Here is a 25,109-nt window from a genome sequence, read left to right as displayed (position 1 = left end):
TCATTTGGCTTTGATTTCCGAGTAGTTGCTGCCATCATCCCCCCTCCCTGAGGCCCCCTCCCTAGGCCTGGCCCCGATAAACTCCAGAGCAGCGTAATTCAGCTCTTGCCTCTCCAGTCCTGCCATAGAGCCCACAGGTTGATAATCCCCGTCTTCTCCCTGCAGACAGAAGCACCGATCAGCGGCACAGATCACTGGCAAGCTGCCGGTGACAACTCAGACGACAGAGGAGCGCGACAGACAACATAAAGAAAATAGGTTAGTGGTTACTGGTCGACAATTGACAAGGAGACTGAGATGTTTCTTGTTAGTCGGGGCAATTTGTGTTATCAATGAGGCAGCCATGCAGAAGGCAGATTCGGAAAACAAACGGCAGTGTACAGAACACAGAAGCTGATATGCGAGGAGATGCATCTGTCACTGAGGCTTGTATTTTTTTAATGGGGATTTGTTTAGGAACCTTACCGTAGTCTCCTCTAGAATGGAGTTAAACTTTGAGCCCAACAGCTCTGTCTTAAGCTGTGCAAGAGTTAGGGGAGAGAAAAACAGACAGAAAAACGCAGAGAAGCGATGAAAGCAAGAGAAAACAGTGTTGGGAAAGGTCATGGTTGGAGCTAATGGACTGCTAGTGGGGGAGACCTTCTATGACCTCATTTTCAGAGGTCAAAATGGGGTCACATGATTTACAACTTGTTGCATTACACAAAACTGCAACCCCCAACAATCTGAGAATGGTCATCCAGGACATCCTCCATCATAATCATGATCATTGACATCAGCATGTCTCACCACTTTCTTCCTCAGATTTTGTTTGTCCTTCTTGACTGCGCTGTAGTACAACGCTGGGTTCTCCAGGACCACGTCCTGCCTAGGGTTGCCATTCTCTCTGGGGGACGGAGTCACATGATCAGACTCGGTCTCGACTGCCACTAATGCAGGGCGACACGCCAAGCCTGGGCATCCATTTTAAAACGACAAGCTCTGTAAGGTTAGGCTGGAGGCCAAATGTGGTTGTGAGTGACGTGGTTATTTTAATGGGTTTAGTCGCTGAGCTCACACCCACTTCAAGGGTGATTTGTCAGAGAAAGCGTGCAAAATTTCTCGGTCCAAATATGTCTCGAGGCTAAAATAAAGCAACTTGGTTAAGAGGGCCACCTGGTTTTATTTAGCATAGCAGGTCAAGGATACAGAAGCAGTGTCAGAGCAGGGAATCTGGCCTGCAAAATATAAGGTTAGTCCAGCTCGCTAACCCACTTCACAAGGCAGCCAATGTTGATCTTCAAGGATTTCAACAGGGAACTGGTCTTGGCAAAGAAACTGCTAAATTGCTATGGAGAAATGGTCCTGACGTCCACATCAATACCACATTCACTCATAAACGATGTGCGTCAATGTGTTTTAGAATGGATGACTAGGCTTAAGTGTTTCCTTGGATTTCAGATAATATTTAGTGAGGAAAATGACTACTTCTGCCTCGCATCGGCCTCTCCATTAGTTTGTGATTCATACTCACTTTTTGTTGTTGTGGCCAACGTATCTCACTGCTGCAATGATGAAGGCTATGACCGCCACTCCTCCAATCGTGCCAACTATAACTGCCATCATGTACTTTTCTGAAAATAAGCGTGATCAAAATTAAAAACAAATGCATTCACATTGAACTGCAACAAGAAGACAAGGAAAAGAAGAGCATTGGGAAGAGGAAGATGCCATTTTAAACCTCCAACATGTAGCCTACACACATTAAGGAATTGTTCACTTAAACACAGCAGTATTGCATCCATTTAGGGTAAGAAGCTGTTTGCTTGACTAATTGCTTGGTGAACAGTTTGTCTCTACTCACTCTCCTGCTGCAGCTCCAGGTGTATGCTCTCTCTTCCGTACATGTTGTAGAAGCTGCAGTGGACGTTCACGGCAGGACCGCCGTTGTCGACCCGCTCGCCTTTCTCCCGCAGCTTGATCATACCCGTGGAGGTATGTCCATCTGTGTGCGTGTAAAAGTTGTACCGGCCATCCGTTTCATTGATGGTGATGTTCAGGTCGGGCAGATAGAACTCGATGGTGGGTTCAGGGTTTCCTGTGGCCATGCAGACACACTGGACTCCCTCCCTTACCACAGTGCACTTTGACTCCTCCAGAAGGACCGGAGCATCTATTAAAGGAGGCAGCAGAGTAAAGAGCTACAATAACAGCACTGAAAGAAAAAGTGGTTAGTTTGGCTAAACATACAAGGGGTGGTGCTCTACCCTGCCTAAAGGATATCTACACTAGGCGCAGCAAGAATAAGGCTAGGAATATCATTATGGATCCCAAGGACACAGATAATGGCCTTTTCTCTGTGTTGAGATTAGTAAGAAGGTATCGGATACACCAGGCTATTACTGAGAGGCTCAGGAAGAGCATCTAACCTCAGGCTACACGGATCCTAAATAAGGTCACTTCCTAAGACCTGCAGATCGTAATCATTCTGTGTCCTACTTTTCTTACACTATTGGTGTGTGAAATGCAACAGTGAAACACTCACACTCAACAGTGATGTTGAAGGAGCTGCTGGCTCTTCCGTGCTCATTCTCGGCCAGGCAGCGGTACTGTCCGTCTCCCTGCGGTGTGATCTCTGCGATCTGCAGCACTGACAGCTCGTCAGCAGTGATGGTGCCCACCAGCTCCCCGTCCTTCAGCCATGTGAGAGTTGGGGCCGGGCTGCCCTGGGTGCTGCAGTGCAGAGCCAGCGAGGATCCCTCCTGTACCGTCATAGAGTCGTTCACCACGGGCTCGCGGGGAGGGTCTGCAAAACAATGCAGAGGAATTACATTGCTTGTTTTTTCTTATTCAATATTTGGGAATGCCTCTTTATTATTTACACAGTTAAACAGATACAATGGCACCTTTACCGCTACCTCTTTAATATCAATGACAATATTTTGTAATAACTGATTTTGCTTTTGGCCACTTCGGGGCTGTGGAAACAAGTTGTGAACGAAACACTGACGTTTGATCGCCTGTTGACTTATGCAGACTTATAACAGTTGATTATAGCAGTTACAGAGCAACACTATCATTCATTTGGAGTCTTGTTACTGGCCATCTAGGTAATGTAAGTCCATTGGGTCTCTACCAACTCCTGAGTGAAATAGCTGCAAGCTGTGTCTGCCTACTGATTGGTGCTGAGCAGTTAGTGTGCAGTGGGCTTTGAGACCTTGTTTACTCAACAGCTGCCTACTGCGTCCAAAAATAATGCTATGAGCAGTGAGAGTGAACCAAAACAGTACATTTTCAGATCAGACATCTATAATGAAGTAAAACTCATCATGAAGCTCCATAAAGATTATGAGTCCTATGAAATATTTTTTAATTCATCATTATGAGCGACCCCTTTCACGTGGTTTTCACATTTTCATTTCACACATTGTTATTTTTAAAAGATTGAAGTGATATACTCTCTATTGTTGAGCAGCTTACAGAGTTAGGTTCTCTGCTTCTGTGGAAAATATATGTGCGTTTTAATTAATGCAAATGTTTAATGATTACTTCGAAACACACAACTTCTACAACCGAGCCGAACTATTCAAGAGGATGGTCAAAGCACTCATGAGCTGTGTCCCAGTTCCATACTAATGATCAGCAGGTTTTAAATACTGTATGTAGCGCACTGAACACAGAGAAAACATTTAAGTATACTAAATTATGTGAGTTTGCACACAAAACCCACTTGATTTGTGTGCTATTGAACAATGCTATTGTGTCACAAAATGCCAAAATAAACTGATTTTAGATCCATTTTTAGATCCTTGTTTTCTTTGTCGTTGTAAAGTTTACCTGATAGTGGTATTTTAAGGCCACGGTCTGATCATGTCTTGTGTCACTCTGTGTTCGTACAAAATAAAACAAAACATAGGTAGATTGATTTATGGTACCATTAGCATGTTGTATAGATTTGGGACACAGGATAGGCTCTGAAGCTCTGCAGTGTATATTGATGTATTGGTGAATGCAAGGATAGTTTGGAAAACACTCAGCATCCATATCAAAATAAACTAAACGGTGATTTGAGAAGTTGCTATGGATGTTTTAAAACTTTTTTACATTTGTTCCCTGTTCCATGTTGTATCCAGCTTCTGTCCTTCGCCCAGATGCAAGCTGAAGCGTCACACTGTGAGCCGACAGGGTGAGTTTTAGATACTCAAAACATGTGCAGTGGACTATTCCTTTATCCTTTCTGATTGGAGAATTCCAGCTAATTGTACAATCCCAACTCCTTTTAAATCATAATCTATACTTACAAATGCAAATGCAATGTAACTTACTGTTTCCTCGTTCCCTACTTAATTACATGCTAATTGTATCCAATATTTACAATATGTATGTTGGAATTGGGACCCAGCAACTGTCTCAGGGACTTACACTTGACAGCCAGGTACAGTGAAGTGTTCATGAGGCCGTAGCCATTGTCTCCGACGCAGGTGTAGATTCCCTCCTGCGCAGGCGTCACATCGTCCAGGGAGAGGGAGACGTTGGACGCCGTGTCCCACAGCAGCTCCTGGTCTCCGAACATCCAGGAGATCCTGGGAGGAGGGTTACTGTCCACCTCGCAGTGCAGCATCACAGAGCTGCCCTCCATCACTTCTGAGGACACGTTCACCCACACAGAGCGAGGAGCATCTGGGACGGAAAGTAAAGTAGATCATTTACTGACCTGTTTGGACAACACTGAATGCCTGCCTTTAAAAAATGGGTAGATTTTTCCTGCTGAAATATATTTGACAACATTTCATATAAATGTATCAAAGAATATGCATGCATGACGTAAACAAAGATGAGAGGTTTGAGTTTGAGAAACCTCAAAGTCACTCAACAAAGGAATTTACTTGATAGGAATTCAGAATTTCTGTTGGGACTCTAGTACGGCATGTCAGCGAGAGGTGGAAAAGCATCATTATGATTTATTGGCCTTATAGTGTGAGGTGCTTTTTAACTTACACTTAATGTCAAGGGAGATGAGCCTCTCATAGACCAGTGTGGTGTTGGGGTAGTAGACCCTGCAGCCCAGGAGCTGCCCGTTGTGCATGGGTCTGGGTATGAAGGTGAGGGTGCTGGAGAGTACTGCTGTGTTGCTCTCCTCCAGGTAGTCGGAGCTGAACTCCGGGTCGGGCAGGTAGTCGGTGTAAATCCACTGGATCTCTGGAGTCATGTCGGGGCAGTTGTCTGGAGCGTAGCATGTCAGCTCCAGACTCTCGTCGCTGACAATCTCCTCTGGGACGTCGATGTTAGGTTGATCTGGTGGGCGGGAAAGTACTTGATTTCTCAATAATAGTAGGAGGAACTGTATTAATAAAGCAGCATTTATGTATCTTCACGCAGACAGGAAATACAAAAAAAAAGTTAAGCAGAAAACTAGAGCAAAGATACTGTGCCAATCAATACAATATAACTGTCCGTAAAAATTCAAAACAAAAGTAAAATAGAAAAAAGGAGGAATGAAAGCTGAAAAATGAAAGTGTCCACAAATTAAAAGCCAAATGAAAAGGCTATCAAAGGTTTTTTGAAAGAACATTTTCAGCCTTTGAGCTGAGGTGATTAAAGATAAAACTATTCTAATTATCACATTTACTAATTTCATATGTCTTGTATATTGTATACAGTGTAATGTGACTTACCCAGGACTTTAAGCTCAGAGAAGTCTGGGTACGTATACATGTTGGCTCCGCCGAGGTCAGCACGAAAGTAGTATCTCCCTGAGTGCTCCGTGCCGATGTTGTTGATGAGCAGAGTGCAGTTCCTCTGGTGCAGGTCACCCAGCAGCTTGGTGCGACCCTTGTAGCTCTCGTGCACGACGTCTGTGCGCGATTTGAAGACAACAGGAGGGAAGAGCTGAGGGTACGGCTGTCCGAAGTACCAGATACCGTGAGTTCCACGGTACGGCCTGATACCAGACGGATACATGAAGGTGCACGGGATGACCACACAGGAGTTTGTCATGGCCGAGATGTCCCGAGGTACCCAAACGTTCCACTGGCAACTGCCGTCTGGGAGAAGATCAGACACGAAGTGTAAGATCGTTTCATGCCTCGTGAGAAGTGTGAGGTACAACGGAATTGTGGAATTATTTTTTTTACCATTGATGATCAACAGCAGTGGTATGAGCAGCTCCAAACACCACATGGTCTCTGTTCAACGTTGGACCATAGACCTCTGGAACACATAAGATCCTGTCAGTCACAGCACATGCATCATCAAGAGAAAGAAGAAGAAAAAACTGAAATGTGTTGTTTACAGCATTTGCTGCTGAATGAGTCAGAGACTACATCCACCTCGAAGAATTCCACAAATACTCAAAATGTTTCATGGAAGACAGACCTCCACCGAGAACGCTTCAGAATATAACTTTTTTTAAATAACTTTTTAAAACGATTGAGAAAAACAACTCAGTTTTGACCTTTAAAAATCCCAAAGGTTGTACAATTTGCTAAGCCTTTTTTTTTTTTTTTACTGAATCACAAATCACCAAAATTGGAGTTAGGTGATGTTCACACATTCCTCTGCAATATGAAACATTTTGTTTTACAATTGCCAACAAGTCATTATTATAAGTAAGTATTCCATATTCATATTTGTGTAACTTCAGATGCTCTCCACTGAGTAGGGAGAGTTAGCTATTTGTACCCATTTAAAAATATGTGAAGGGTTTTGAATGTATCGCAGTATCCTCAAGTAGCTGCTTGTATTCTGAGTTAGTTTGTGAATTTGTATTTCTGTACTAATCTTTGGCCATTTGCTATTTCAGTGTATCTGTAACTTAACTATTCAGATACCTAGCAGCTACTCTATTTCAATTTTATTTCAGCTATAGTTGAAAGCAAAACGTGGATAGGTAGCTTTTTTTTTGCTGAACTAAGTTGAACAAAAATCAAACGTTCTTCTCAAACACATTTTGAAAACTGTTCACTGAATGTGAACAAAAAAGAAAATCATGGTTTGATCCACATACAGGGTTGTTAAGCAGACTGGGTGAACACTTTTTATATGCATTTATATTAAATAAATTAAGAAAAACTTAGTTGAAAAAGGTTCTTAGTATCTTTTTTATTTAAAAAACCTGTCCTGTGACTTTTAACTGTGGTTTTACCTTGAAATGCTGATAAGAAAAAACAGACAGCTTTGCAGGACAGCTTGTCAGCAGCTACACTAGAGGGGGTTCACTCACACCCAGACAGCTTGACAGCCTTCTTCTCTGTGAGAACAAGAAATGGGGGGGGGGGGGGGGGGAGGGGGGGGGAGTTGGGGAAGTGACATCAGCATCATGCAATGACATCACTTACAGCGCCCTCGCTCTCACGGAGCCGTAGTAAGTGACACAAACACACAAACTCAGCATCAGCCAGCACCTGCTGGCTCCCCCTCGGTGGAGTCACTCATTACGGTGGCCATGCGTAAGTCCGTCCAATGAATGACCCTCACTGTGTCCACAGAGCTGGGACACAACACCAAACTGCAGCCATCGCACGTCATGTCGTTAGTAGATTACTGATAGTGTACTAGAAATACATCAGGGGGTAAGGAGGGTGATGATATTCAGAAACGGAAGAAATAACTCACTATATGTGTTTAGTGTATAATCACATAAAACTAAGAATCACTGTGTTTTTGTTAGCTGAGACTGAGCCCTTCATACGTACATAATGAGTGGGTCTTCTTCACAGAGGTCGCCATGTTTCTACAGTAGCCCACAACGGATAAACCAAACACTGGCTCTAGAGAAGGTTTTTACGTTACTTGAAGGCCACCGCAGTTCTGGAACTGCACTCGGCAGCTCACGTTATCGCAGTCTTGGAAAGGGAGGAGTGAATGGAGGGGTATTCAGTTGGTTGCAATCTGCAACCACACCACGAGATACCACAAAATCCTACACAATTAAATTCACTTAAATTCAATTTATTTTGTATCACCCAAAATCGCAAACTACAATTTTGCCTCAGAGGGCTTTACACACTGTTCCTTTAAAAGAGATCACTGTCAATGTCGACCTAATTTCTTCGGGCAGATCTTTTCAGAGCTTCAGGCCCCCGACTGCAAACACTCTGCCCCCTGTAGTTTACTGCAGGGCCCCTGGACAAAACGGACAAAAAGACATCTGCACGAGGATGTCAAAGCGCGTACCAGAGCATACGGTACGAAGGGATCAGAGAGAGGGAGAGAGGCCATGGAGAGCCTTAATAGTAAACATCCATCCATCCATCCATCCATTATCAGCCGCTTATCCGGGGTCGGGTCGCGGTGGCAGCAGGTTCAGCAGGCCGACCCAGGCTTCCCTCTCACCCGCAACACTTTCCAGCTCATTCTGGGGGACCCCGAGGCGTTCCAAGGCCAGCCGGGAGATATAATCCCTCCAGCGTGTCCTCGGTCTTCCCCGGGGTCTCCTACCAGTTGGACGTGCCTGGAAAACCTCTAATGGGAGGCGTCCAGGTAATAATAGTAGATAATAATAGTAAACATGTAAATCTTAAAATCTATTCTGTTATGTTAATTATGCATTATGGTTGTAACCTTGTAATAGGTGTGAGGGTGAGTTAAGTGTAAATGTGGGATTGGTTCTGGCACTGTGTGAGGAAATGATTGACCTCTTGGGTCTTAAAAACAGTTGGCTCTTTGAATTTCTAATTGACTCTAAACTAAATTAAAGATGGACCCAGAATGTAATGAAAGTATACCTCATTACAATTACTTTTTGTAATAAATAGATTAGCTTCAACTGGTTGTACAAATGTTCAACTTTGACTGTAAAAATACATGTAAAAATACAGTGTGTTGTTTCAGTGAAAGAAGTCTGAGTTGCTTTACACTGTGATCACAGTCTTCTTTCTTTTGTTCCATAAGGTGAACTAAAAAAACTTGATTTTGAATTGTCAAATTTAAACATGGCTACTAGAATTTGACTTCAGTATTTGCCCCATCTTCAGCCTAAGTGTCTTGCTTAAGGTCACAACATTGTGATTAAAGGAGGAACGACTGTACCCACTGTGCCCCAAAATATTTATCAAGTCTTATTGAGTCACGAGGAAATGGAAAACCATCTTGGCACCATGTTTGTCAGTTTGCATGCATAAACTCCTCATTATTGTGACAAGACACATTTAAAGTTGTTTAAGTAAATTCCAGCCAAAAATAAATCAAACTGATGCTTCCTCCGACTAATAACAAATCACTTATGATGATGCCACTAAATTCATAATCACTCACTCCAACAGATGTTTCCTTACTACTTTTAGTAATTTACTTAGCATTGAAGTGATATTTGTGTCACTGCTTTGTCTAATATTTTTGAATGTCTAGTTTCTATTTACATTTTCAATATGCTAATAATGCAACATTAACTTTTCACTTATCCAAGAAATGTGGGTTTAAATGCTATGTTAATAAAATGTATACTATTACCATGATAACTATTACTTGTGCAGTGGGTGTCGAATAAATGCATGCAGAAGTAGAAGCAGTGGATTGTGCCTCTTGCTGCAGCAGCAGCCGGTGTGTGCAGATGGCAGGCAGAGAGAGGATTGTGTATGAGAGCTTCTTGATTAACACGTCCCAACATCCCCCGGTGAATCCATAGCCAATATTAGCCTTGTTGGTGGAGGGAAGTGAAAAATGTTGTTGTTTTTGACATTGCAAGAGGCCATGGATGTATCATGCTGTTCATCATGCACCATACAGTCACAAATGCATAGATATTTGAACACTTAAAAGTGTTTGCCAAATTTACTTGGCAAATAGCTACCCTCTACTTTCCCATTTTCCACTCTTCTTTAAACTTGCAATAACTTTTCTTAGGCCACTTAGGGGCAGTGGAGATAAGTCATTAACACACATATTAATAACTTTTAAGTTAACAACATCCAGCAGTTACAGAGTAACAACATCATTCATTTGGAGTCATGTTTCTGTCCACCTTATCAATCTAAGTGTAATGTTCACTCTTATTTTAGCTCTGTTTTGGTCTCAACCGACTCCTGTGGGAAATATCTGGCCCTTTAGCTGCTAAACGCTCCACTATGTTCTCCAGCTAGTCTCAAACTGTATCTGTTTGCTTTTTCGCTGTCTGTTGTGGCCGAATACAACACTGTGAGAGCAGTGAGACTGAACCAACCAAAACAGTAAAGTTGCAGGCTGGACAGATAGACAATGAACTAAAAGTCCCATGAAGCTCTGTAAGGCTGAGGGGAGCTACAGATTCAGGTGATAATTCCCTGTAAATTCAACCCTTTTCACAAAAATAGCGATTACAGTCCTTTAAAAACATTGATATACGTGGCACAACTGTTGGCTGTGACAATCCTAACTTTTCTCCAATGTTGCGTCAAGCTCCACCATCTGCACTGCAACAAAAGGCCAAGAGCTGGGCAAGCGTGTCCAGGCAGAGAGGCCGTGCATCAGCAACGGCAGGAGAGAATGGAGCCGAGCAGTCAGGCAGGGCCGCTGACACCACCACCTCCAACCCCAACAACAACGGCCTCATTGATGGGGCAGACAAACGGCTGGCACTGAGCACACAGCATACGTGTGCACACTTGGACGCACACGCCCAACACGCACACAAAACACTTGCCTCATACCAGGCTCAGCACCAGGCTCCTGCTCCCTCTCGGTCCTGACTTCTTCGTCTTCCCGCTGTGTTTGTTCTCCCTGAATTGGTTGTCTTGCTCCGAGTCCTAGACGTAAGATTCTGTGGGAAGGGACAGAAAAGAGAGATGTTAGACAGAGACAAGGGGAAGGGGAAGAGAGGGAGTCTGTGTGAGCTCTGGTTTACATGTGCCGTGGGCAGCTCTGAATATGCTTTCAGGCATTTCTGGATCTGTTCTTTGGCCCACTCAGCATTCTTCTCCTCCGTTCCACCATTTAACTCATATGTCCTGTGCGTCTTGATGTCTTGAACTATGCGCCTTGATCATACTTCCCTCTAGGGTCAAAGCAAAGTATGTTGACATTAGTTGAACTGTTTCATACTCAGGGTGCCCAAGACACCAGGGAAAGCACTGCTTGGTGAAGGATGATGACTCATTTTCACTCTGAGAAAAGCTGCGTTAGAGCAACATACGAAGTGTAGGAGGAACATAGAACTTGTGAGATGAATGTGGTGATGTAAATAACAGATTTACATTAGTTTGATACAGATCTGTATGTGTGGATCTTAGAAAGGTTCATTTGCCAAACATCACCATTTAAAAGAGCCTAAATTATACAATTTGACGCGAGAGAGAATTAGAATTTTAGTGATGAAAAAAGGCTTCAGGGCATCATTGATCTTTCAAGCCTCATGCAGATCTAATATTTTCCCTGCTGAGGAATGTCTGTGGGCAGGGAGCACAAGCATGGATTCACTCAGATGTCCACCTAGTTTACATATAAAAGTAACAAAGGCAACTTTTCTTTGCAAGTGGCTTTTTTTCTTCCCCCACTCTCATTGTTCAATGTTAGGGTGAGTCACTGTGTCCAAAAGCCTTTAGGCCACCAGCCAAGTGATGGCATCGACCGAGCCGTGGATAACCTCAAGGGAATCCCTCCGTAAACAAGAGCTAAAGAGGAGAGCGCTGCATTGACGCTCTGGAGCTGTGTTCAAACGAATACGCTGCATGCCATACACCGCCCCTACACACACACACACACACACACAGACACACACACACACACACACACAGCATAAGGCAAGCCAACACACTCCTCAGTGTGGGGTGTGCAGATATGTGACCTTCCTCTCTATCCCGTATGTGCCGTATGAGCTCAGTCTGCTCCATTGTCCTGCTGGCACTGGAGTAATTGTATAGACAGTATGTGCACATGAAATGTACGAGAGCAGACGAACTGAGTGTCCAGATAAACAGACTTATGTCACGTTTGCCTGAAAGAAGCAAAGCAGACTCAATTTGCTGCTAGAGCAGAATGCCTTCTTCTAATATCTAAACCTCAACCTGATCACTTATTCCACGTCGCACTTCAGGGATACAGACGCTATCTGAACAATCAGCTCAGCTAAATCAGGCCATGACACCTTTTATGAGTCATTTTACATTATTCAGATTGCTCACATAAACCGAAAGGCTCACACAAACAATCGCCTGTGCCAAGAAGAACATTTTCATTGTGAATATCGTCTGCGGCCCGTGTACAAGAGCTTCGCCGTGGCTCTTGGACACGGGGAGAAAAAAAGAATGGGAACCTTGTATGCAGAACACTGCCTATTGTGCGAGGCAGAAAGTGGAGGAATTTTTTTCCGGAACAGGCTCGCTCACAGCTTGCGCTTTGCTGTTTGCCTGTGACGCGCGTTGGTCCACCACAAGCTAAGGCCCCCACTAAAATACTCGGAGGAGCAGATGGTCTTAAAACATGACTGCTCCCCCTCCTACACATGGCGCGTTGAGCTGCAATGAGCACAGCACCCAGTACACCACACATACACACATACACACACACGCACACACACACACACACACACACACACACTCATACACGCAAGCTACAAACATAAACACAGAGATATGCCAATATTCAGTTACACAGTCTGTCTAAGGTACCGCAAAGGGTGCTGGCATAACTACAAGATTCAGACTGGACTTTGAGGTCATCAAAGAAAATAAATCCAGCACTGCTTGCCTCTTACGGTAGATGCTTTGAAGTGTCATGTGCTGTAAGTGCTTCTATTTTATTTTTCATGGTCATAATCTATGTGGTTCTTCTTTTATTTGTCTTCAAGTCTTACAAGGAAAATATGATGGTTGTATTTTACATGAGACTCTTAGAAACCACAGAAGACGACTTGATGGATGCCAAGAGGGTTTTTCTTGGTATTTCTTGGTCGGTTTATGTGTGTTTCACTTCCTTTCCTTTAAATGAGTGCTGATGCTCCATATATTTGTGAATTTCCCCTTTTACTTTCTGTTTGCATACTTTTTTTTTCAGACGGATCACATTTCAGAAGTATTTTACCAAGAGCACATGAAGCAAGCATGACAACAGAGAAATCGTCAGTTGGCAGATCACCAACATGACGAGAGACCAGGAGCACCGCTAGCTTATTCCCATCTTTTCTACCTGGCAAACCAAGGGACTCTGTCCATCCCTGGCCCAGTGGGCAGATGGTGAGCCACAGGCCTCCCCTCTCATCAGAGCGCTCTCCCTTCCGCTCTGAACAAAAGGGGGCGACAAACAGAGCCGTCACCTGTTCAATCCTCTTGACTCGATGATCCAAAGTGGGACCATGCCCCAAATTTAACTGAAAGTCGAATTGGATGGAGAAACTTGACGCACACGACTTTTTATAAAATACATCAATTGGCCTAAAGTTGAAGCTATAAAAAAAAGCTACAATCTGAAAACTCGAATGTTTCACCACTGATGTGATTTAGTTGGTCCTGTAGCTCATGGGTGGTCGTCTTGAAACTGGAAAGTAGCTGTTTCGATCCCCAGTCTCCCGATAGTTTGCATGTCTAAGTGTCCTTGAGCAAGACACTGAGCCCCTAGTTGCTCCCCGGGCGCTTTTCAACAGCCCAATGCAGAGACCAAATTGCATGTATGTATGTAAAAACTATGTAATATGACAAGTAAAGTTTCTTCTTCTTCTGGGGGGGATTAAGCTTTTTGGTACTTGGTCTTATAAAAAATTCAACAATTAGGCCACAATTCAGAATTTAAAATTGCACGATTCCACCGTCATAAAACACTCGTTTCCCTTTTTGAAACGGCATAATCACTTGTTTTCGCTGTAAACCATCTATTTGCAGATGCAGAGAAAAACTGTGGTCATTAAAGAAAACATGTCTTTCACTCGTTTTCATTATGCAGTCCACTGCTGTTAAATCACTTGAAAATCTGTTTTGGTTGGCTGCGTAATCAGAGGCTCTTCTACCTGGCATCAGATGTTTGGATGTGGTAATACGCTCTGGTAATTACAGGAACGACTCTTCGCTAATGGCACAGGCAGCGAAATCTGTCCAGTAATGATTGGCTGGGCTTTTAGCAGCCCCCGCCAACAACGCACACACACAAGCAGAGAAAACACACTCTCTCACTCATGTGTCCACGCTTATACATCATCACGAAACACGTTTGCTCATGCACGCATTCATTAAAACACACACACACACACACACACACACACACACACACACACTCATTACCTAACTCAGTCTAACTTATGACTCATCTAACTCTCAATATTTTCACTCGCTCATTCATCACCACATCTATGGACAGTCACGCAAACAAGCACACACTCATCCTGACTGAAGGTGTTTGACCCTAAAGAACAAAAATAACTAAATGATATACATATATGACAATGACTGGAATGTATTACTTATTCATGCCTAGGTTCGTCCTCCTCCATTTCCTTCCTTTTTCCTAACTAAAACATCTCCAATTCCAAAAGCTCTCGAAGGCTTAAAAAAACATCAGAATTCAACAAATCACAACAAATCAGAATTCACTGCATCTGCTCACCTGTGTAGGTGACCGTGACCGACCTCCACTCGTTCAGCAGCTCCTGTCTGAGCAGTTCCAGCAGCCTTCCCTCTGACACACCAGCCCCGTTACCAGCAAGACCTCTCGCCACTCTCTGTACCAAGCCCCAACAGTGGGGAATAAACTGCCCGCCCCACCTCTGCCACCACCATCATGACCATCACCCCTCCCATCTGAAAATCAGTCCTTCAGTGTAGCAGCATTGTTCTGATGCTTCGCCCCGAGGCTCAGCCATTCATAAATACACACGGTGCCACAAAGGGCCACACTGTTACCCCCTCGCCCCAGCAAATATGGGTGAGGCTTTGAGCTTGAAGGCCTTTCTATCCAACACGGCCAGTTGCTGTACGCTGGATGGAACTGAGAGTATTTGATCATTTTGGACAGATGGAGAGCACATCCACATTTTTGTATTGTTTTTAAGGTCATTGTAACAAAAGACAGGAAGTTAGTTTGGGGGGACTGATGCAGATGATCAGGGCCAATATGAGGGAAAGTAGTAAGCTCTTTTGTCAAATGTTACTGTTTTATGTCTAAAAACGCATTGGAGGCGAGAGAACCCAAAGAACAATAACAGTGTTTTTGCATGTTTTACCCCAGTGACCAGACATCTGTTTTTCAGAAAATGAAAAAGTGGTTTATAATAAAAAAAAAATTTAACTATGTTTTCTTGCTTTTCACAGTGTGTATCCCACCAGGGAAGAGGATACAACACATTTGACTTCAATTGAAATCCTCATGCCAGACCCTACTACCACCCACCTACCCCTTGTAGGGTTACAGGCTAGAGAACATATACTGTACATTCAGATACACTCAGGTACATTCATGGGACGGAGGTAAAGACATAAAATCAAATAAATCTATTAATCATTCGAACAAAGCAAGAGTAAAGTAAAACCATAAAATAATTAATAATAATCCACGTTGCTTCCATTTTAAAAGGATCAAAGGTCAGTTTTACATAGGTTTTATGTGGGAAGAGGGCACGGGTTTCCCCTGATATTAAGTCAAAGAGTGCAAAGATATACGCTTTTAAAAAATGTATTCAGAAGGTAGAGAGCTTCGGACATTGCCAGAACATGTGTAATAAGTCTACTGGCTGGCCTTTAAGGTTGTAACGGATAATACATCTTTGCCAATTGCATTAGTGTAATCTGTGCACCTCTTTAAACTGTATTAAGTTATGGTTAGCGGACGTAGATGGTGTATGTATCAAGTTAAAAAAGAGTCTTATTAGTGTTTCATATTTTTTGTATGTGCTTCCCTACCTTTCAGGCAGCAACGGGTTTCCAACAATGTCCCTACGAAAAAAAAATAAGCTTGCAGAAACTTAACTTGCTTCTATAATTGTTAAAGCCACATACTGCAATGAAAACTGTAGCTTGCCCGTAACAATCTGAAATACATTACATGGCAATAATTTAAGTTTGACAAGAAAAATCTCTGCAAGTCGATGGCAATAAATGAAAACAACTGCAGACCTGGAGGCTAGCAAAAAGCCAAGATCGAAATGCAGGAAAACAGTGTTACATATTAACAATTTGTAGTAAATTCGCTAAAACTCGCTTGAACTGATAATATGGTTCTTTACACAAAGTCACACTTGTTGGCTCCAACACCAAGCTGCAGAATTCAATGTCACACCTCGATAGAGAAGGAGCGCTGTTAAGTCACGTGAAGGAGCCTCCTTGTCTCGTCTGGTAGCAAACAACAGAAAAGTCTGCTGTGGGGTGGGATGCACTACCAACAGAGTAGATAATCCATAAGTATGTTTTTATAAGCTGCTGGACAGAAAAACTAAGCAAACTGGCAATAAAACATGAGGCATATGCAGGAAGAACGGGAAAACTGTGGGATCCTTGCCAGTGTGCCAAACATTGTTAGCGTGTGTGCAGCAAGCATTTTGTCCAAAGGTCAGTTTTAGGCTCAATGCCTTAGCGAACTACCGGAGCTTGCTTACATGTAGCTAATATTAGCTAACAGCTAACTTGTCCCATAGACATAGAGTGCTAAACTAATCCTTTGACGTGCTGACATCTTGCATTTGTGGCTAGCTACAGGCATTTTGTTAGCATTTCAGCCCTTGCGTGTTGCGCTCTGTCTCTACACAAAAATAGAAATAATTCATGAAAGTGATATAACGTACTGAAAAACACCACCTAATGAAAAAGCATCACTTCCTTGTATATGTTATATGTTTGTTTCAAGACAGTTGTTTGGTTGCACAGTTGGTTGCATGAAGATACAAAAAATAAAAAAAATGTACAGTACTACTAGTACAACACTAAATCCATTGAATTACATTGATTGACAGACTTTTAGCTGATGCGAGTCGTCCATGTAGTTTGGCACATTTGTATTGTCAGTTATATGAGGTCTCTTAGATGTTGATATGACCAGTATTTACAAGTTGTAAAAGCATAATTAAAATAACTCTGATGTGACATGAACGCTGCATTAGTGCTTACGTAACTGTAATGATCATTCTGAGATGTCTGTGTTTTTTTTTTAGAAAGACACTTGTCATTGTCTGAGAAAACCACAATTATTAATACAGATGAGTACAAATCTACTTAACTAGACTAAAGTATTGTCTTTAAAGATACTTGTGTGCAAATATCACTGGGCTCCACAATAAAGCTGCAGGTTGTGTGTACAAACATCTCCTCTTGCCTCTGTGATTAAAGACACTATGACTCCTCCTTGAACTTAGGTCACCCTGATGCTGCTTCCATTCGATTTTTCTACAATAATAGTTTCACTTTGCAACCAGTAGATCACCATAACTTAATCTAAGTTATAATATTGTGATTTTTGTAATGGCGAGGTTCCCTTAAACACAACACATTACTAAGCCTATACGCGGCATTAAGAGTATTCAAACAGTTGCATGGTGCTGTGACCGTGTCATGAAACCCGAAGACTGGTTAACGCACGTCCCTCCCTCCTCCTGACACAGTAGCCATTGTCTCCCGAGACCTTCTGGGACAGAACAGCTCAGCTCGAGCCTGACACCGCACAACACTGGGAAGTCGATGTGCACAGATAATTGTCTTTTAATCACAACAATCCCCTTTTCTCTGGCCTCCTTCATTTGTTTCTGTCTCTTGTTCAACCTTTCTTTCTTGGTTGTAACTCTTGTGGCTTTATGCGAGTTCGGTCAACCACATCGGGCTTTTGTGATGGAAACAGGGCTGGAGCTATGACGGGTCCCATGTATGTTTTGAGCAACATTTCACAGAGCTTGTCCAATTATGTTTTCAGCACCTGAGAAATATTGTAAATAATAATAAGAATTTTAACGTGTAGAGATGTAGATACTCTTGTACATGCTTTTATTACTGGTGTATTTCTTACTTTGTTTTGATAAGTGCTCTATACATTTTTTTTATAAACTATTAAATCCATCATTAAATCTAAGTCTTTTGATAATATGAATTGTCTGATATGACCAAATTTGTTTGACATATCTTGTTTGACATATCTCAAGTCTCAAGTTCAAAGTCAAGACAGGCAAGTTTTTAAAGTAAACTTTGCTCTTCTCCTAATTTAATGCAATTTTAACAAATGGCTCCAGCTGCCACTCAGTAACTGTAGTTCTTCCTGTTTTTTTAATGCACCATGATTGGATGCTGTTGGATTGTTTTAAACAAAGTGGAACTCAGTGTCAACTTGCTGGGAATGAATAGTGTTAACGTCAGTTGGTTCAGTAAATTAAGGGAAATTAATAGATTTGTGTTGTAGCGGATTACAAACAACAAAAGATAGAAATTCAGTTGGTTCAGTTCAGTTTTTTTCCGTGCGAGTAAATCTTCTTCCCAAATGAGTAAAGGATGATCTGTCTGTTTGTTCAGCAGTTATTTCCCCAAGAAAATCCTCTTCTCAAACAAACAAATAAAGGATGTCTCAAAAAATGAAGTCACGAGAGATTGGTGTCCAAGTTGAATCTAAAGTCATCAAATTTGTGACTCAAGTCAGGAAACTCAAAACCACACTGGCCACTGGCGGGCTGCAGAGGTACTGCCAAATGGTTAGATTAAAATTAAAACAATATTTTAAGGGGTAGTAGCATACAAAGCTAGTTACTTTTATACATGCTCAAAAATCCACATCAATACAAAACGTCAAATAAAAATGCATAATTTCAATGAGTTGCATATCACCACACCAGCCACAACACATTAGATTCAATTATTGTCATAGTACATACATACAATGTATTCTCTGCATTTGATCCATCCTTAGTATTAAGGAGCAGTGGGCAGCCCTGATCGGCACCCGGGGAGCAATTTAGGGTTGGGTGTCTTGCTCAGGGACACTTCGACATGTGGCCTATGGGGAGGCTGGGGATCGAGCCGGCGACGCTGTGGTCGCAGGACGACCACTCATCCCCATGAGCTACAACACATCATCAGCTAGCTAACGTTCCATCACATGCAGTGACACAAAATGTAACGGGTTTAGACATTCAAAAGGGATGTGGGAGACAGTAAAAGCTCCAAAGCGTTTAGTGAGGAAATATGACCCGGAATCCATTCATTTGGATTCATGATGGCAGGCGGATATGGGTGAGCCTTCACCTGAGCTAACGTGTAATCAACACGAATAATTTAAAACAGCGGTGTGGGTGTGCAGGGCTTTTAAAACCCCAATGAAATACCTCCATGTGCATCAAGCAGCTTAGCACATGGCTCTGTCAGATGACACTGATCATTTGCTTGCTACTCATATTAACAAATTGGGTTTCAAACAATATATATATATATATATTATATATATATATATATATATATATATATATATACATATATATATATATAAACGTACATCACATTACTAATACTGCAGCTGGTAAAGGGGAGACTCATTTTAGTAGTTACTTTAAATACTGCAGCTTAACCTGTAATAATACATCATCATTTATTTGTTGAGTTATATTTTGTATTAGCAACCACAATCTGCAAAGTAACTAGCAATTTGAGTAAAAGTACAATATTTAGATCCAAGACATATAAAGTGGCATAAAATGGAATACCCAAGTAAAGTACGAGTTCTGAGAACTTAAGTATATTTAATGGAATGTAACCTGTACTGGTTACATTCCATCACTGCTTTTTGGGCATACTGGATAAACAGAGTTACCCAAATGTTTAATCCACAGACAGACTGTTAGCTGAACCAAGAGAAAACACACAGCAGGATCTACATGGTGTTAACATACACATGCGTTTACAGTATTATAGTGTAGACATGGAGGGTGGCGTGGGGGGAGAAAGTGTGTGGGTGGGTGAGGGGGGCGCTGGGAGTGTGCTGGACAGAGACTGGTGACAGAACCACACACTGAGAATGGATCCATTGTTTCTCCGTCCACTTTACTGGGCAACACTGGATATCTGCCATTTGCAAAACTGCAAAAAATGATTGCATTCTGTATTTCTATCGCTGCACTAGACAGTGTTTCCCTAAAGCATTTCACATTTTGGTAATTTATCTGTCGCACCTAATTGTCTCTGAGAAAGTGGCAAGGAGTTCAATGTGTTAATCTCGAAAACGCTGTCTTAAACTTGTATTGGCCAGAAATAGATGGAAAACAATTACTAACAGCTGGCTTAAAACCTCATTTGGTTTAAAAGACAATGTAGATGCTACTTAGGTATTTGTGTTCTGATTTTTTATTTTATTTTGCTGAGAAATAAAAGGAAAATATTCAGTCAATACTCAACCATTTATTTGGGGCATTTCTCAAATTCAACTCTGTGAGACTGAAGGAACATGTGAGATTTAAAACATTAAATTTTACATTTCTTTCCTGTCAGAATGAAAATCATAGTGTGTTTACGTATTAGGATAATGCATACTGTTTATTACAATGAGGGATCATTGACCCAATTCAGGATTTCATATCCACAGCCCTAACATGCTGCTGTCCCTGTGTTACATGGGATATTTTATTCCCAAAGGTGCAACTAATCCCAAATGTGTCCTACTTGGCTTAAATTCCCATATTGCGCGGCAACTGCCATTTGGGATGTGTGCACATCCATTTAAAAAAAAAAAAATCTTCTATAGCTTTTTCCCATTATAGAGAATTAGATTGTTCACAGCCATGTTGTAGACATGCAACACAAAATCTAAAAATGTATCACTATTGCTTTTTAAAAGTTGTTTCTGTGTTTTAATGTTACTCCATCAGTATTTGTCCAATGATGGAAAAATGGCAAATGGACCACCACAAACATCTAAAAAGCAAGGAGAGCTATGCATAAGTTTGTTGTAATGATAATTAACGTTGCTGTGATGACAATTTTTGTTTTGAATAGAATAATTAGGTGATCATTTTTCATGGCGAGAACAATATGAAACCCAATGTTTCCTTTTTTTGTTTAGTCAAAATATTTGTCCAGTCAATAATTATTGACTGTCAATATGTATTGACTGTCACATCAAACAGAACAGATATCCAATTACTTATTTACTGTGTATCATTTTTGGCTGAAATATATTAAACTGTGATACATCATCAAATGTAGATATATGATAATAAAAGGATGTGAAGGAGCTACATAATTAACCCCGCATGTACGTACATCTGAGATATCTGTCCCGTTAGTGTTGCCACTAAATGATTAGTCCACTCACTGCCGCTGCAAAGACAATATTTTAACGTGAGAAAAGAAAAATAAAGTGTTTTGACTAAGATTGAAGCAAACCCCAGCAGCATGTTGAATATTTACAAATGTAAAAGTAATGAATAATGATTGTAGATTAGAGAGGAGCAGAGCTCTTACCTTATCAGCTGATCTGAAGCCAGTGAGGAGCTCAGAGAGTCTCTTCTCTCCTTCTGCATTTGCTTTCCCTGCTGCTCACCCTCCTCTTTCTCTCTCTCCCCCCCCCTTTCTCTCTCTCTCTCTCTCTCTCTCTCTCTCTCTCTCTCTCTCTTTGTCAGCAGATTGAGTCTTTGGCATACAGAACCTGTGATTGGAGGGGGGGTGAGCAGCTCTCAGGTTTTAGATTCAAACATTATTTTTTTTACAACTTTGTTTGATTTATTTGTAAAGCCATCTTTTCTATCATTGCTGACATATGGGAACACAACAACATCACAACAATAAACAACAATATCAGTACAATTATCAAAACCACTCTATTTGCAAGGAAAACAGAGCAGGCACGTATATTGGGTGAAACAAATTAAGTATTAAAATAAAGTCAAAAGGGGCACCAGCGCGAAGAACGTTTTCCAGCATCTGTGGCAGCCTATATGACACAGCATGGTCTTTTCTCCACTTGAAAGGAGCCACAGAAGGCACGTTATCATGCTGTGCCTTGTCACAGGATCACCTATCACATGAAAATCCATCTTTTCAAGCTTCAAGTAATGCGTAACTTGTGTCCGGACCAGTCAGTGTTGCTGTGAGGAGCTACTGGCAAACAACAATGGTGGCTCCAAAAGAGGTCCGCGTGGATGCAGCAATAGCATCAGCTATTTTAGAACTGAGAGTATTTCTTCATTGAAAGAAGAGCAGAGAACGACACTAAAGCCTTTTCTCGATGGAAAAGATGTTTTCACTTTTCTCCCGACTGGGTAAAGAGTTTGGTCGAGCGATGGTTCATTCAATCACCTGCCAAGTATGTTTTTGAAAGAGCCTGCCTAGGTCAGGTTAATCCAAGAGGGCACTTATGGTTGTGTTTTTTTTTTTGTTAAACCCAAGTCCATCGATGGCAATTGCGGTTGTAAGGGTGTGGCGGTTGGGGTGGTAAATGGGGCGTGTTGTGCGTTAGACTTGCATGCATGTTCCTCTTGTCACAGAAATGCAATTGTGTTTTTATCAACCGTAAATTAAACCATAAAATAAGTACCATACAAACATATTGTGGAAGGAGATAATTATGGAAAGAAATAGTATTGAATTATCCAACATTTATATTCTTGTCTGAAGTAGGATGTGATAAACACCCACTTGGTGGTTCACTTGTGCAAACGTCTGTTAACACCCTGAGCTGGTTCCATTCCAGCAGTCGAGGAATCTCACATTAGCACCATTTGTTACTTCTGCATCAGGTGTGTCTGATGTGGGTGTGATAAACAAAAATACTCTGCTGACAGCTTTGACTACTGCAAAGCCAGTGAAACAAATATCTGGGCGAGCACATGAGCTGAATATGAGCATAGCTACAAATAATCCTCACTTCTTGGTGATAAGGTATATTAATATGAAATGTGATTTAAAAACACGTATACAGTCATGACATATGACAATACTGAACTAGTTAATACACCTAAACATTCTAAAATAAGTTTGAGTTTGTAAAATAAGGTCACTGTCACAGATACTTATATTATTAATCAATGTTTGAGGTAACATAGAAACAGCACTGACCAGTTGTATTAGTAAATTCTACCGTGACCGAAATTATACAAGATTTTAAATAAAGTGGGCCAACTCTTTTACTGTAATTGTTCAAAGCAATTTCATTCACATAATTGTAGCCTCTAACAAACGGAAAAAGCTCTAAATGTTACACTCCTCTATATTTTGTTTCTGTAAAAACATCTGGATGGATAATGGTTCCTGATGGCGGGCATTTACATTTTACATTTTAAATGCAGTCCTGTTATACAAGAGGCCACAAAACAATTTCTGCTGCCTTCATCATACTGTGAGCATAATCTATAATGAATGTCACCTTAAAATGTTTATGCAAGTGGAAACAAAGTTGGTTAAAAATGCCACTTTAACAATGACATATTGTAAATGAGGCTGTTAAAAAATGCAGTTATTTTTTTTAAAGGGGAACTTTAAAAGGGAACTCATCAACAAGCACAAACTCGGTTTGATCATTGTAGGAATTACAGTTTGGCCGATATTGCAAGACCCAACTCACATTAGTTTTGGCGATGACACATTTCGGGTGTAAAGGTGTGTGAAAGAGCATGTAGTTGGTGGCACTGTGGAAAATGTTGGATCCAGCCTTTTTGAAAGTTAAACTATTGTAGTTATTATAAAAGTATATCTGCCTCTGCTTGCTTTGACTCTTGTGATTCTCCCAACTTTATAGAAGTGCAACATTAAATCTCCCCATTGTCTCCTCAAAATGCAACCTCAGGTTACTGTGCAGGAGCAGTCACTCAGGGAAATGTTTTTTTTGTTTTCCTTTTTCAGGAAGTTGATGGATCTCACAGGTGAAATGAAGCTTTGAGTAAAACCATGAACTGTAATAAGGTTCATGATATCAGTAGCCTTGTTTGAGAGCGGTTCTTAAAGCGTACCAGTCTGTGGTTCCTAAACTGAGGCCTGAGAGCCATTAGGAGTCTCTCAGAGGGTTACAAAGTGTCACCAGAGAAATACAATGAGATACTATTTCACTGAGACAATTGGTACTATGTGTCCTCTCTGCTGCCTCCAACCTACAGAACAAATATGTTCAGTAGAACAATCTCTCAAAATGAGCGGACTATGGTGTGTAGTGCTTATAAGAAGGTCCTTCTGAGTTGGTGTATCCAACAGATCTCAGATCAGCCTTTAACATACAGGAGACAGAATTGTGGTTTCTGTTTAGGATGAATGTGGTGAAGCGGACCTGTGTGCATATGCTCCAAAAATGTCTGAGCAGGATGTTTATTGCAGTAAATATTCTCTGCATTTATAGTACTTCTAACCTGTATTTATTCAGAAAACACTTCACAAAGCAATGCTTCTTTTTTGTTTATACACAGTGAGCAGCATCACTGGAGAAGTTTTATGAAAGAGGACTTTCTCATCGCATGGAATGATGTGTATTAAAGGACAATTACACTGTGATGTTTGCTTACTTCGTGCATTTCCTCACAAGCATAGGAGGTCTTCCAGTCCCACTTTGAACATGTTATGAGAAATGTGCAATTCAAAATATGGCACCAAGGAAAAGGGGGTAATATTCTAAGAAATCTGAGATTATGAAGTAATAATTTTGCAATAGAAAAACTCACTTCACTTTGCAAGGCTGTATTGCGAATTAAATAAATTATATTAGTATTTATTTATGTTCAGACTATTGTTCTAATGCTCTTGCCTGTTAAGTAACTAATGGTGAAATTAAGGAATACAGGACAGCAGTTTCCAGCCTGGGTCACTTCAAAAGGACAAACACTGAAATCTTACATGCTGCTTATGTTAGAGTAGCAGCACTACTATCTAACCCTGTGATACCACCATCTAAATAGTATTATCATATTACTATTTCTGTAAAATCACATTTTAGCTAATGCAATCTGAATGGCCAAACTATTAACATACAGTATAGGGGGCAGTGAAGACATTTGTAAAACATAATGTAACACAATACTATCTCAATGAATCCACTTAGTAAGTCTTTATCATAGATTTCTAGATTATTTAATTTGTATCGCTTTATATTTTAAGATTCACAGAGAACGCATGCATTGCAGTTTATTTGTCAGACTGTGTTGTTGCGTCCTACTGCAATGTTTAATGAGGAAGGAAATTGTCATGTTTTTTCAAAAATCTGGCTACATAAATCAACAGAGGAACATACATGCTAAAGTTAGTAGTGAACTTCTAATGATAAACAATCTGAACCACCTCAGTGTCTTAGTAATT

The 25,109-nt window shown here is 41.2% G+C and overlaps 1 protein-coding gene across 1 annotated transcript; it reads right to left on the bottom strand.

The window, feature by feature from the left end:
• Positions 1 to 7,225, bottom strand: mag (myelin associated glycoprotein; the record flags this gene model as incomplete). The annotated part of the gene is made up of 11 exons (XM_079227780.1): positions 7,124 to 7,225; positions 6,114 to 6,189; positions 5,655 to 6,023; positions 4,978 to 5,274; positions 4,402 to 4,659; positions 2,525 to 2,785; positions 1,844 to 2,152; positions 1,514 to 1,613; positions 790 to 886; positions 466 to 519; positions 1 to 159 (listed from the first exon to the last, which is right to left on the bottom strand). Exons 2-11 carry the CDS (start codon positions 6,157 to 6,159, stop codon positions 1 to 3), a joined length of 1,950 nt encoding a protein of 649 aa, XP_079083906.1. The 5' UTR covers positions 6,160 to 6,189; positions 7,124 to 7,225.
• Between the last annotated feature and the right edge of the window lie 17,884 nt (positions 7,226 to 25,109).

The sequence above is a fragment of the Taurulus bubalis genome, assembly GCF_910589615.1.
Source record: "Taurulus bubalis genome assembly, chromosome: 12".
NCBI classification, from domain to species: domain Eukaryota; kingdom Metazoa; phylum Chordata; class Actinopteri; order Perciformes; family Cottidae; genus Taurulus; species Taurulus bubalis.
This window is presented reverse-complemented; position numbering and strand designations above follow the sequence as displayed.